Here is a 14,501-nt window from a genome sequence, read left to right on the forward strand (position 1 = left end):
AATAACACGTTACTAATTCAAGTACCGTAAAAATAACTCGTTACTAACTCAAGTACCGTAAAATAACATGTTACTAACTCAAGTACCGTAAAAATGACACGTTACTAATTCAAATTTCATAGAAATAACACGTTGCTAACTCAAGTACCGTACAAATAACACGTTACTAATTCAAGTACCGTAAAAATAACATATTACTAACGCAAGCACCGAAAACGTAATTCGTTACTAGTGTTACGTTACTCCACAACTCTGGTCACGGATTTGCCATGAAAATTACAATGTATTATGGTATGTTCTGGTTGAGAAGAAATCTACATGTTTTCGACTCTATCCGAAATTGAAGAGCGAGTGAAGATCGAGGTGAAAATACTGGACACAAAATCGCAATCGCAAGTAAAAAATACGGGACATAATTGCAAAATTGCAGTATATAGCCTTAATAAAAATTTAGACTCGAATTTTCATCTTCAGAACAGTTTATATTTTTTAAATAAGGGACAGTCCATTAAAATCCGGGACACATGTAAGTCTACAATGAATTATTACACTGCTCTACAATGATTTTACTATTTGGAAACTATGAACGTTTTCTTAATGAATTTGACACGGGAAATCCTAAAATGAAATTCTGCCACAGGAGCCACTGTATACAGACCCTTCATCTAGTTCTAAATAGCAGGAAAAGCAATGGCGTGGAGTGCGGAACAAAAGAGGGTACTGAACCCAAGCCTGTTTCACCAATGACATTTCGAATTTATTGCGAAAATTCACGTTCTTTTGGAATATAAATATAGCTGCTGCCGTACGTAAAATAGCACATGTAAAAAATATCGATAATCGGAATTTAATTTTACAATTTGTAAAAAAAAAATGTGACATGAAAATGGATTCCACATTTGTAAGGGTGGCCGCGGTGGCTCAGTCGGTAACGTGTCTGACTACCATGCTAAAGGTTCCGGGTTCGATCCACGGCCGGTTCAAATCCGGGAACTTTTCTAACGTTGAAAGCGGCCCCAGCGCCCACCCAGCGTCGAATAACATGGGTACCTGGGGGAAACCCTGGAGGGTAAAGGCGGCCAGGGGCGTGATGCTGATCACATCACCCCCACTCACGACGGGATCTAGAAAGTGTGGGGCGTTACCCACACCCCCTATACGCCTTCATGGCGTGGTGCTATGCACAGGGGAGCACTTTACCTTTTTTCCATATTCGTAATCAGCAACCTCGAATTATGTTAAATCACCTCTCATTGCCAAAACAGCTCTCAACAAGTTTCATTTTGTAGAGCAGTCTTATTGATTGTTTCCAATATATTTGCAAAAACATTTCCAGCAGGAAGTGGTGTCTTTTTAAGACAAGTACGTAACAGTTACTTTTAAAAAAGTAACTTTACAAACACTGGACGAATGTTTCAACGAAAAGTTTCGGTGTATTCGTCTCGACGCAGGAATCTAATCTACAGATGTGGCTCAAGATAAGATAAAACAAAGCTAGCTGCGTTGTTAGCTATTCAGTCACCTTGGCAGTAGATAACATAGAACTGTCAACCGTTGGAATCAAACGTCTACAATTCAAGTTGCAGTAAAAAGTTTACTTCTTACATATTTGGAAGCAATTACGAACGCAAAATGAGGAACATTGGGATGTCTTGCATCAAGTACCTGCTGTTCACGTTCAACTTGTTGCTATCGGTGAGTTTTTTTTCAAAACTCTTCTTTTCGAGACGAATATTAAAGGGATGGTGCTAGCATGATTGGTCAAATCAGTGAAAGTTGTCAGGAAAAAAAGTGAACAGCAAGGAGATATTTTTCACAGTTTGTATGCATCTATATACAATACAAAATTTGCATTTTTTTGTGCTAAAAGAGCTTTATCTTGTTTAGTTTTTGGGGGGTGTCGAATGGGACGCCGTTTCTCCACCCAACCCTCTCTGGCGAAGCCAATGGTTCAGATGAACCCAAGAGGTTTGAAAAATCTAGTTTCCCAGACTGAAACGTATTTTGTATAGTATAGTCATAATGAACAGTGTGAAATCAGCGCTTGAAGTGAAAAATGTTGACCAGAGGAATGTTTGGTCGAGGCTTGGGATTGATTGATTGATTTATTTATTAGCATCCATTCAACTTTACAAAAGTTTGGAATTGTGACATTGTACATGTACATTTAGAACACATATATAAAATTATAGGCATAATATAATATAATATAATAGATAGTATGAGATACAAGATTGCGGGGATGATCCTATGGATTAACATGGTGATAATAAGACAGCTGGGGGGATACCATTGCCCCGCATCCGCCCTCACTTCGAGCACTGAGAATGATAACAACAAATAGTTAATAATATTTCATGCATTATTGCCTTTTCTGCTTTTTTCGTTATTTTACGCCGCATTTCACTCCCCCAACGAGCTGCTTATTATCTTTTCTGAAAAGAAAGCAAAGAACGTCAACATTAAATGCTAGGAAAGATGGTAAAATATATAGTCCCGGTGGTCCAGTAGGTAGAGCGTCTGGTTTCCACTTGGGAGACCGGGTTCGGTTCTCGGAGATGAGTGATTTACAGGCGAGAATTTTTCCAGTAATGCGCCTTCAAGGAGCGTCCGTGGGATTGGCCCAGCCTCTAATAATAGTTTATTTCCGCCTGGTGCTGATCACATCACCTCCATGGCCTAGGTGGTGGGTTCTACATCCAAATAAAAGTGGAGGCTATTGAGGTAAAGAAGATACTGTGGCACTTCACATTTTAATGTACAATTTATCTTTATTAAATTATTATTATCACGTATATTAGTAATAAATGAAACGGATTTGTACATTGTAGTCTGTTGTAGACAGTAAAGCTTAGCGCCTACTGAGACGCGGCAACAGAACGCAACAAAACTTCTCTTGTCTGCTTCTATTGAAATCAAATGGTGTAACGCCCAGTACAGGGAAACGTGCAGAACGGAAGCGGGAATTTCCGTGCCAGAAGTCTGCAGGTTGTCTTAAAGGTTATCGCCCACTAAGACGCCCACTCTGTCGCTGCGTTTCTCCTCGTCTCAGTGGGCGTTAAGCTTCATACGGCGCGCGCCCTCGACAACTGCTTTTGCCGTCCCGATACATCCCGAAGTGCATAGCACTAGATGGGAAAGCGATATCCATGCACGCAAAGGTACAAAGGACGTCACTGCTTTGGCTTTGCCATTATGCAAGCGCAGAGCTACGGGCAGACAAAGCAACCTACTGCACTTGGTTGATTTGGTGTTTTATGTCCACTTCATGTACAGTAAGGCTAATCGTGACTGGACCTACAGTTTAAAGTGGGATCCGAACCACTATGTGCCTCTACCGGGTATCGAACCCGGATCCCCTTGATTACAAGGCGATGACGATACCACTACGCCATCCGGGAGGCCCCTACTGCACTTGCCTTCGAGGAGTTGAACTGAGTATTCTTACCCGTATTACCCTAACCCGTTTTACCCTTTCGTGAAATTTTAAGAGAAATATGAATCCTGTTTTGTTAGAAACCCCATTATCTCGTTGGAGAGACGAAGTTAAAAGGATAGTTTACATTACCCCAGTTTTCCTAAACTTTTCACTTCACCTCCCACTGTATGTATGTGTGTGTGTATATATATATATAGGCCTATACATATACTATATATATAATAAAATTACATATAAAGATCTGTTGGGTCTTATCATCCCTCTAAAACATAAATATCATATTGATTCTGGTTCTAAATAGCTAAAAATCGTACCAAATATCACTACAAAATAACATAAATTTTGAGAGTAAAATAAAATTAAAAATTCACGACCCTCGTCACAAATTACGGCGTTGTGTAAGAAAGAAATGAGGAATTAGTAAAGTCGTACCTAGAGGTACTGTTTCGAAGGATCCTGATCCATCTCTCCCAAGAATTCATAATGTCTAAAATGAAAGAAAAAGTATCTATAAGTAAATAAAATAACTGCATGCATATAATGGATTTCTGTCATGCTCGCATGATGATTATTCGGTTGGTTTAGTTGATGCTAAGCTATTAACGATATATTGTATTTATGTTGATGATCCGATTGCACGCAATAAAGCAGATACGTATACCAATTTTGTTGTTTTAGTCATGTTTGGAAACGCGCTTGAGTATAAACTGTTTTCAACATACATGTAGTCCATTTTAAAAGTATATTCCATTATTATATTAAGAAGAAAACAATTCAAATGTGGTCTTAGACGTTAACACATTTTTCTTTCCCTGCAAATCTTGTATTTTTGAATTTATTAGCTTCCATCGTACAACAGACTTGTTGTTATTGCATGTTATACAATAATTCTTTTTGAGAGCTACTGTGGTAGGTACGCCGTTCCATTGCCACGGGGAGATTTGGGTTCGATCCCGACGTGGGTGATCTTAAGCGAGAACATTTCCGACAATGTCCCAGCCTAAGCGGCTCTAAGGCCCATACAACCTACCATCAAAGGGTACCTGGGGTGGTTAAAGACTGCCGGGGCGTGGTGCTGATCACATCACCTTCATGCCGGCCACCGTGGCGGAGTGGTTAGCAGATCACGCTACGACGCCATGGGTCCCGGGTTCGAATCCCTGTATGTTTGGATGAGTATGCTCCTGCACACGTGTTATTCATTGGTTCATAGAATGATACCATAAAATCAAATTGTAACTCAATATTCAAAATGTGTAAATTCATAACAGTTCAAAGAGTGATCCTTTGTGATGACACCCAAATGTCAGCTTCTCTTCCTGCACCCTGCACTGCATTTGCAGACTAACGAGGCCCTGGCTCCTGGACTCGCAGCCAGTATAATCATCTGTTGGGTTTGTATCGTATTCTGTCCATGTGTGTTTGTGATTGTCCTCTCTTCAATTTCTTCTTATCACAATTCATCCTCATCTTTTTCTATTTATTTACTTATTATACAAACGATGCCACCGCAATTTGCCAAAAGTGGCAGAAAAGCGAAGTAGAATAAATGAAATCAATCAATAAGTTCATTGTCTTAAGTAAAAAATGAATTCAACGTAATTTTCATTATGAACCTCACGAATATTATATTTGCTGACTCTATATATGTGTGTGTGTGTTTCATAAGTGAAATATGTTACATGTTTAAAATCCTGAAGATACTTATCATCATTTTCCTGATAAGAAGGTGAATGATTAGATTAATTGATCTGCAATGAGCAATTCTACATGTGCGAAAATATTTGATAATATACAGGAATTGCTCTAGCCAACATCTTTTTACATAATAAGGGCTACTCAGAGACTATTTATACATGTAACGTCATCGGTATTAGGCCATAAATAGCAACACGACAGATCACCTGGCCTAAGTTGCGTTTAATGAATAGAGAGGAAATAGGTGTGACTGTGAATGTAATATTTTTCAATACTTGTATAACGCAAAAGTCTGTAACACTAAAGGAATGCGCTATCTTTATCATGCGATATTGAACCGAGAAGATAATAAATGCAAAGATGGTGTCAGTGGAGTGTCCTAAAGTGATAATAAAAATTAATAAATGAATAGGCAAAGCTTATAACTAGGGCTAGGATTCTTATGACTTGGCATATTTTTTTGGTAAGGGTGATGTGTTCCCCAAACATATAGAAATTCATATTATGAAGAAACTAATAGTATTAAGGTGCTTTTTAAGGGCATATTTTGGCATATTTGGCCATTTCTGCTTGATAGAGCATATTCTGATGAATTTTCTGTCATATTCAGCATATTTTTTGCATTTTCAAGAAATATACAGTCATTTTCCAAGTGGATCCTTTCTTACTCCCATGTTTAGTCGATTTTTTTTCTTTGGACTGTAGCAAAATCTTTTTAATTTTTTTTTGAAAATTTAGAAAAAGTATTCATTGTGCATTGCAACTCAAGGCCCGTAAACTAAACTAAATATGGTACGTATGTGAAAATATCTCAGCATTTAGATATTGATGTTTGAAACAGTCCAGTTATAAGGGCATATTTTTCAAATTATAGTGCATATTTTGTAAAATTTAAGGTCATAAGATAATATTTTATTTTGCATATTTTGGTGATTTTTAGGTCATAAAAATCCTAGCCCTAGTTATAACATTACATTTACTACAAAAGTGATCTGGTCCTCATGTCCAAAATGTAGATGGCGTCTCTTGCAATGCAACTATGGTTCTTTAACTACCATTCGAAAATAAATTATTTTTAAAGAAGTCACGATTATTCGCATGTATAAATTAGTTATGAAAATGCACATAGTTCTTTTTATTTTGTACTGGCTTTTGCATTATCCACATTTTACTTGTATAACATAGGCGAGTAATATTTGAAGGTCTCGAGTGTAAAACATGGTAAATGACATTTTGTTTATTTTTGAGTTACAAAGTAAAATGTGCCATCCTTTAATTTTAGACTGAAATTGCCATGTCATGCAATTTGCATTGGACTCAGTGAAGCCTTCTGAAATCGGTAAACACAACAAGAAAACAATTTATCTACAGTATAGTTTCTAACAATCTTTTTCCTTAATGAACTCAGCAATCAAGAAAATGTCACTTATCATGTTTTACACCCGAGCCTTTTTATAAAGGATTAATTTTATGTGTGTATGGTAAAACGCTGTTCCATATGTAGTTATAAAAACTGTAAAATCAATATGCAAGCCTAATAGAGCTTTTAGACCGATAAGTGATACGTTATACGCGTCATATGAAAGCGAACTCTCAGTAAACCTTCTGAACCGAAACGATACGACAAGCTGCACACAGTGGCGGCGATTAGGGGGCGAGGGGGGCAGTTATCCCCCCCCCAACTTTTTGTCACTTTTTCTCCCGCACTATGCTAAACCTTATGTACCAAGGAAAACTAAACTGTCCTTGCCCCCCCTTTTTGCACCTTGCCCCCCTTGTTTTGGAACCCAATCGCCGCCACTGGCTGCACATGTCGCGTATTTGTTATTCGCGCATGCATGGTGAATGCTTGCTTATAGACTGAAGGGTCTCTGTCGCGTGTCGCTTGTCACTTATGGTGAATGCTTGCTTGTAGACTGAAGGGCCTCTGTCGCTTGTCACTTCGGTATGAAACCCCGCTTTCGCTTGTCGTGTATCGCTTGGGTCTGAAATCTCCCTAAATATCGTGCATTGTGTCGCCTCGCTCTGTAGGAGATTTCAGACCAAAGCGACACAAGTCCCTTCAGTTTAACAGGAAGCACACACCGCTTATGCTCGAACAACAGGCCGAGCCGACACGGCCCACGCCATTATGAAAACCGTCCATCCCGAGCGACACGTGCAACTTCATCCTCTAAATATCTCTTGGAATACAGTTTCTACACGCAGAGGTACCTTTACATTTTATCGCTCCTTAAGCATAATAACTCACGTTTTCTTTGAGTGTTCTAGACTTTCTACAGAAATATATAAACTTAAAATAAGCTGATAAAAGTCTAATTTAATCACTCTTTAGATTTTCCTCAAATGATCGACATGAACATATTGGTGAATTATTAATTTCGAAAAGCGTTATGCGTTACCGACAAACCGAGGCGATATAGTGCAAGATATTGAGAAAACAGCAATGGTGGTTATATGACTAAAGTTATAATTATTTTTAATATACCTGGAAAAAAGCAATTGTTCGTCCTATTCTTGAATATACTAATGAATTATGCTGACAGCCAAGAATTACCTTAAAAATGTTGATTCAGTTCTGAAATTTAAAAATAATTTCTATGAACAGCATTATTCTGAATGGCTAACACTTAGATATGTCTACATTAGAAGAAATAAGAAAATTGAAAACGATCAATTTTATACAGAAGATTTTATCTTTCCAAGTACGAGGGCGGGCTGAAAAGTAATGCCTGCTATTTTTTTGTGACGGTGTAAAGACATTTTGGATTTTGGGCAACCATGCATTGTATTCTTCAGACTTACCCCCTTCTCCATTCCAAGTTTCAAACTTCTATCACTAGGGGTTGCTGAACTAGAGCGAGGAAAATGGCAGCATGTAACCATACTATGTCGGTGCACCTGAAACTGCGTGTGGTGACAGAGTTTCTAACTGCAGAAAATGTGTCCCCCAATTGACATTCATCAGAGAATGAAGGCTTTTTATGGCAATGAATGTGTAACGTCAGTACTGTATGATGTTGGGCTGTTCCTGCTCACAATGAAAACCCCTGCTAAGGAACTTTCAATGTGTGTGACAAAGAACTTCTTGAGAGTTTAGAGTTCCTCAGCAGGGGTTTTCATTGTGAGCAGGAACAGCCCAACATCATACAATTCTGACGTTACACATTCATTGCCATAAAAAGCCTTCATTATCTGATGAATGTCAATTGGGGGACACATTGTCTGCAGTTAGAAACTCGGTCACCACACGCAGTTTCAGGTGCACCGACATAGTATGGTTACATGCTGCCATTTTCCTCGCTCTAGTTCAGCAACCCCTAGTGATAGAAGTTTGAAACTTGGAATGGAGAAGGGGGTAAGTCTGAAGAGTACAATGCATGGTTACTCAAAATCCAAAATGTCTTTACACCGTCACAAAAAAAGCAGGCGTTACTTTTCAGCCCGCCATCGTATAGTGAATAATATATCTTATAAAATTCCCAGATGGAATACGAGGAATAGGCTACCTCAAATTCTAATATCTTTCAAAAAGGCCAAAGGTTTACGATTTTCACTCACCCTCAACGTGAAACCTCTTTTGGTACCTGAAATAATAAATTAAGTTTATTTTTATGAAATGTTCATTCTTGTGTATGGAAAAACATGTTGCATTACCTGTTCCTGTTTGTAATATTTTTTTTTTTAATCTTGTTAATATTGTTTATTTAAATTACACACAGTGGTCTATCTTGTTATATTAGTTTTTTTTCAATATATTGTTTGTGAATTTCAGTAACCTATGTACAAAAATTATAATAGTTTAGTATTGTTATTATTATTATTTTCAACACTACAAATAAAAGTGACGAGATTACCATAAATGGAAACCAATCTCCAAAATATTTTTTTTTTATGAAAACGAAAAGAGTGGACAATGTGGAGCTACAAACGTAAACACAGACTGCTTTGACGCTGTTCACGAGGAAATATAGCTGCCGCCTCGCTTGGCACTTCCATCGTTCACCAAATCAGCTCGCAGAGACGTTCACACTAGCGACCTCTTTACACGCCCTTTTGAACTACTTAGAGGCCTACCAACCACTTTTAACGTTTACCACATTATAAAGCATGGCACATTTGACAGTTTAACGTGGAAAACTGTGTTTGATTTTTTTTGGCACTTACATGGTTTACCAATTTTAGTCTTCAATTATATATTCAATTTTTAACTTTTGTATCTCCTATTTTTACATAGTGGTGTACCTGGCTGTTATATCGTGCCCATGACTTAAATAAATATTATTATTAGTAGTAGTAGTAATAAAAGCAGAAGTAATAATGTAATAATATTTCTTATTTGCAGCAACGTTGCATTTAGGAAGCTTTCAGACCGAAGCGACATGTCTCACGGGCAACTCCAAGCTGTGGAGGAACGGTTTCCTACAAAAACTTTGAAAGTTTGTCGTTCTATCGGCATCAGAATTACTACTACTATGTGTTGCATAATTTGTCTGTGGGTAATATCTAATATTTTACGGACTTAAAAATCACCCTATACATTTATATTTGAGAATCGTTGTCGAAAATTTATGTGCATCAACTAGACACTTCAGAGCCCAGTAACATGACCAGATCTCATAAGTAAAAATAAACTATTATTCTTCTTGTACAACCTGGTGATAACTAAGTTTTTATATTGATTTCGTTTTTATCTCTTTCTTGTAATTCTGAAATCGTTCCAGTTAACCAAAATTCTATTTTTGACCCTTCGTATTTATAGTAGTGCCCTACCCATCACTAGTTATTGCCCTTCAAAAACAGGCACACTTGTTTGAAAAATTAGTGCATGTGCCACATGAAATTATCTAGACAGCTCTATGATTTGACAGTTGAATACATTCTGTGGCTATTTTACTATTTATTCGTCACTGTAATAGGTTATAACAGTCTATACCAACAGAAAGCGCGAGAACTTCCGAAAAAATATTTTTTTTCTGAAATTTTAAAATATATTAATAAAAATGTTATCAATATATTTTACTGTATTATTGCAACTCACGTAGGTTGTCCCTTTGCAATATTATCTGCAGGTACTGCCATGGTACCGTACAGAAGAAAGCCATGCCATTTCTGAAAACTCCATTGATAGTGCCTTTATACAGAAGTTGGCATATCCTATTAGCATATATTATCCATGTTATCTTACTACCTAAATTATTACAACACCATTAAGCCTTGTTTCCATGATTATGAAAAACTAAATATGCTGACCAGGCAGTAATTTATTTTATTAAAAACATAAACTGAACGTAACGTTTCAACCTTCTAGAAAGAGGAAGAGCAAGAAAAAGAGAGAAGGTTTGGAATAAGGAGTATGGGGAAAACCACAGAAAAGATATGCAAAATGCTTAGGAAAGCGGGCATTAAAACTTACAGGAAGGGAGGGAGAAGCATCTTAGGAATAGCGAAGAATGCAAACAAGAAAAAGGAAAACAGAGAAGAGGAAGGGATTATCTACGAAGTAAAATGTAAAGAATGTCAGAGTGTGCACATAGGAGAAACGAAAAAGAGGCTGAAAGACAGGTTGAAACAACATAGGGATGATGTACGACTTAAGAGAGAGAGAAATGAGATATTTAAACACACGAGAGAAACAGGACATGACATAGAGTGGGATGAGGCTAAGCAGATAGGAAGGGAGAAGAGAGTACTAGTGAGAAAATGGAAGGAGGCCAAGGAAATAGAGAAGAAAGGTGAAGAAGACACAATGAACTGGAATGGGGAACTGGAGTTAAACAAAGAATGGAAGAAGGTGTTAGAAAGAGTGGAAAGGACAAGAGAGAAAGAGGAGAGGAGAAGGAAGAAAAATGAAGGAAAAAGAGCGTGAGATATAAAGCCTAACCACTTTCTATATGGAAGTAAATATGTTTAGCATTTTAGGTGAAAGTACAGCAGTTGACAAGGGAAAGCCACCTGCTAGAAAGTTCCAGAACAACTTTCTAATAGTCTGGAGGGAGTAATGTTTGTGTATATATAATGCCCTGTTTTTGTATCTTGTTACTTTTGTACTTGATACAGAGCCTGAAGAAAACCTTGCTAGAAGGTTGAAACGTTACGTTTAGTTTATGTTTTTAATAAAATAAATTACTGCCTTGGTCAGCATATTTAATTTTTCTAAATTATTATCCTTTCTTTCTCATGAATCTCGTATTGATAAGTGAAATGACACCAAAATATAAACATAAAAAAAGTACATATATTAAAGTACGTATATTCATTACTTGCATGTGTACCAACAGTAAATAAACACACGAGCAGATTTTGTGTTGGTCTCTCGTGGTCATACAGCATGTTTTAAAAGTCTTACAGGATTCTAGAAACCTATAACTTTTAAACTAATAGGTTTATTACACAGAGGAAACTTTAACATTAATGTTTGATGTGGTTTGATTCATCGCCAGATCTTCAGCTGGGCACCATTCAAGTTCAAACACTCTTGCAATCTTAGTTTGAATCCGAGAATTTTACTCTTCTATCATATCGTGCACAAATCTCCTTGCAGAGCCCGGCTTCTTTATTTCCGCTGAACTTATTGGAAGGCAAGGAATTTGGCTCATACGGCTTTGAAGGACAGTTCCAAAGATTTATGCACACTACTACTTATGATAATATGCATAAAATATTAATTATCAACTTTATTATTCGTCAATTGTAATAGCCAATTAAAAGTGATCACCGTACGATTATTTTTGCCTATTACAATTGGATCTAACTCCTTTTTTCTAATTCAATAAATATTCAATTCTTTATCTATTTGACATTAATTTCCTTGCCATGGCAGTTGTTTTTATACAAATTTTGGCGATCTTAAATAGATAATGAATACGTACTGTTATATGTCTATTCTTTTACCATTTTTTTTACCTATTCATGTAATTATAACAATACAATATTAATTAATTTACATAATTAATTCATATTAATTTAATATAACTATTCTGATTATTATTATTATTGATACACCTGGTCGGACCCCCCCCGAAATGTATTTCTAGGTACGTGCCTGACCACATCGTCACTCGTTCTTGGCCTCCCACTACGTGGCAAATCTGCTACGCTTCCCGTAGCTTTAAACTCTTATTACCATATCTGGATACTTGTCTCCGTTGGAGGTGCTTTTCCAGATATTGTTGGGAACATTCTCCGCACCAAAACACAAGATTTTAACTCGGCAAGCCATAACACGCACTGAGCATTTTCCTGCGTTGACCCCATCTTGGAATCACGTGATCGCGTGATCACCTGCACACACGTCGTTCAGCAGTGTGGGCAGAACAATTTTTTTTAAAAAAAATCGTTGTAATAAACCTATTACTTTAGAGTTATAGCTTTTTAGAATCCTGCAGGACTTTTAAAACACACTGTATGTATTTAGTTATATATATTATTGAGGAGAGGTGCATGCAGATTGTGGCAGCTGAGGGTAGCCACAACAGTAATATGTTTGAAATCTCCTGGTCTATATGTATTACACCTTGGTCATTGGATAGCTTGTCGAGGTTTCAATATGTGCTTATTAGACCAATAAAGTCAACCAGTAATATAGCTTGCCATTCCCATTTCCGATAAGATAAACATTATCCTTCCCTGTTATGTGGTTGTATCATCAAAGCTTACGGATATCGCAATGTATTTTAATGTACTATTTCCTTGAAAGTCTTGAGTTGTATCTGCACTGATAAAATAACAGTCTTCAATTCGTTCCTGTAGAATTAAGAGCCAATGTGCCATCACAGAGTATGAAAGTGTGTATTTCAAATATTAAGTACAAACCGTTGCAAACACAACTGGCTACAACAAAACGCGATCAAATTGTGGTAAGATATATTGCATATATATATTTGAGGATAGGATTAAATATATTAGTCGATTAACAGAAAGAATTGTGAATAATAATATGTAATTTTATAATACATATTATCTATGAATATTTTCCCTTAGAAATATATTGTAGAGTAATCTTATCGCCATTTTTAAACAATGTTCAAGTCGATGAAAGTTACAAGCAACTACTGGGGTGGGGATGAATTATTTCTTATGATATTGGATACAAATTTAGTGTTATTGACACTCCAGTATATACTTTATTCGTTTGCTGTGTTGCCTCTGTGTGGCTGCAGAATAAATTGCTCGAATACATTGGAAATGAATAAATTATGTATAGTTATTTTTGAATCATGTTTATGTAAATTAGTCTATGAACCACAGAGATTAACTTGAACAGACACATAATTTAAGTAGTGTTAAATTTGACTTTTTTTTGGAATAATCCAGTAGCTGAACTAGGCATGGTATCTTCGAAAGCATTTTAAAGAAACTGGACAGAATCTTCTTTGTATAAAGTCCCTGTCGTAACGAGATGGGCTTGCCATGCTGGCGACGTGAGCATCATAAAATCATTCCGTTAATATTTGATATCAACTGTTGAAGAAATACCCTCAACACAATAGTAGCTGAAGGGAAGACGAATGCAAAGGACTGCTTTCCCAGACGAGAACATTTCAATTCATGATAATGTTTAGAGATATTGCCTCACATTTAAGTCCGATTGTTATAGTTAGCATGTATTTACAGCCATCACAGATTGATCTGCTGTAGGTAATGGACAACGTGAGACATCTTAAAGCCACTTTACAAAACATACATGAAGGTGCATGGTTCGAAATCATATTCACTAACACTAGTGAAGTATGTAATTAGTGAAGTATTTAATGACTTGGATATAGAACTTCCTCCAGTCAAAAGTGTCTCGCCGACTAGATAGTGGCAAAATGAAGTCCAGTTCAGATCAAAAGAGGAAGAATTCGAAGTACATGCACTTTAACCCTTTCTAGACTCCCTTATTCGCAGCATCGATGTACGATTCAGTCAAGAAACTGTAAATCTGGTGAATGCAGTGAGCAGGGTTTTTACATTAAAACCTAATGAAGAAGATGCCATGCTAATTTCGGCTGAGTTCAGTGTGTCCGAGATTGAGCTACACGCGGAAGTCCAACTTCTCCTAAATAACTGGCATCAAGTGACGTAGCAACATATCGCGAGACCCTGGGCGATATTAGAATGTGGGCCCCCATCCATTCTTAAATCCACGCTTGGTAACATACATATGACACCTTTCGATGGTAACGGGGATTATTTTTCACCCCAGACGTTTCGTATACAATTCAAATATATACACGTCAGTTCTTTCCGTAAGTATTAATACGATGCCTTACTGTTATTATATTGCAATTTGCTTCATTTTTACAATTTTGAAAGTAAAATTGAATGAAATTGCTCATTTGTAAGCATTTAAATACCACACATTTGCTTCTTGGCAGTT

General features: G+C 36.8%; 1 protein-coding gene across 2 annotated transcripts in view; it reads left to right on the top strand.

Annotated features, from left to right (window-relative positions):
* Nucleotides 1-1,547: 1,547 nt before the first annotated feature.
* The window catches only part of LOC145993978 (CD63 antigen-like), a 28,089-nt gene continuing 15,135 nt past the window's right edge, over nt 1,548-14,501 (top strand). The window contains exon 1 of one of the 2 annotated variants that reach the window (XM_083130014.1): nt 1,548-1,695. In XM_083130014.1, coding sequence (XP_082986140.1) covers nt 1,633-1,695 — 63 coding nt within the window. In that variant the 5' untranslated portion in view covers nt 1,548-1,632. Of the gene's footprint in view, nt 1,696-12,863; nt 12,997-14,501 lie in introns of those variants that run through there. The other variant, XM_083130005.1, reaches the window with a different exon arrangement.

The sequence above is a fragment of the Lepisma saccharinum genome, chromosome 1 (assembly GCF_977018435.1).
Source record: "Lepisma saccharinum chromosome 1, izLepSacc3.1, whole genome shotgun sequence".
Taxonomy (NCBI): domain Eukaryota; kingdom Metazoa; phylum Arthropoda; class Insecta; order Zygentoma; family Lepismatidae; genus Lepisma; species Lepisma saccharinum.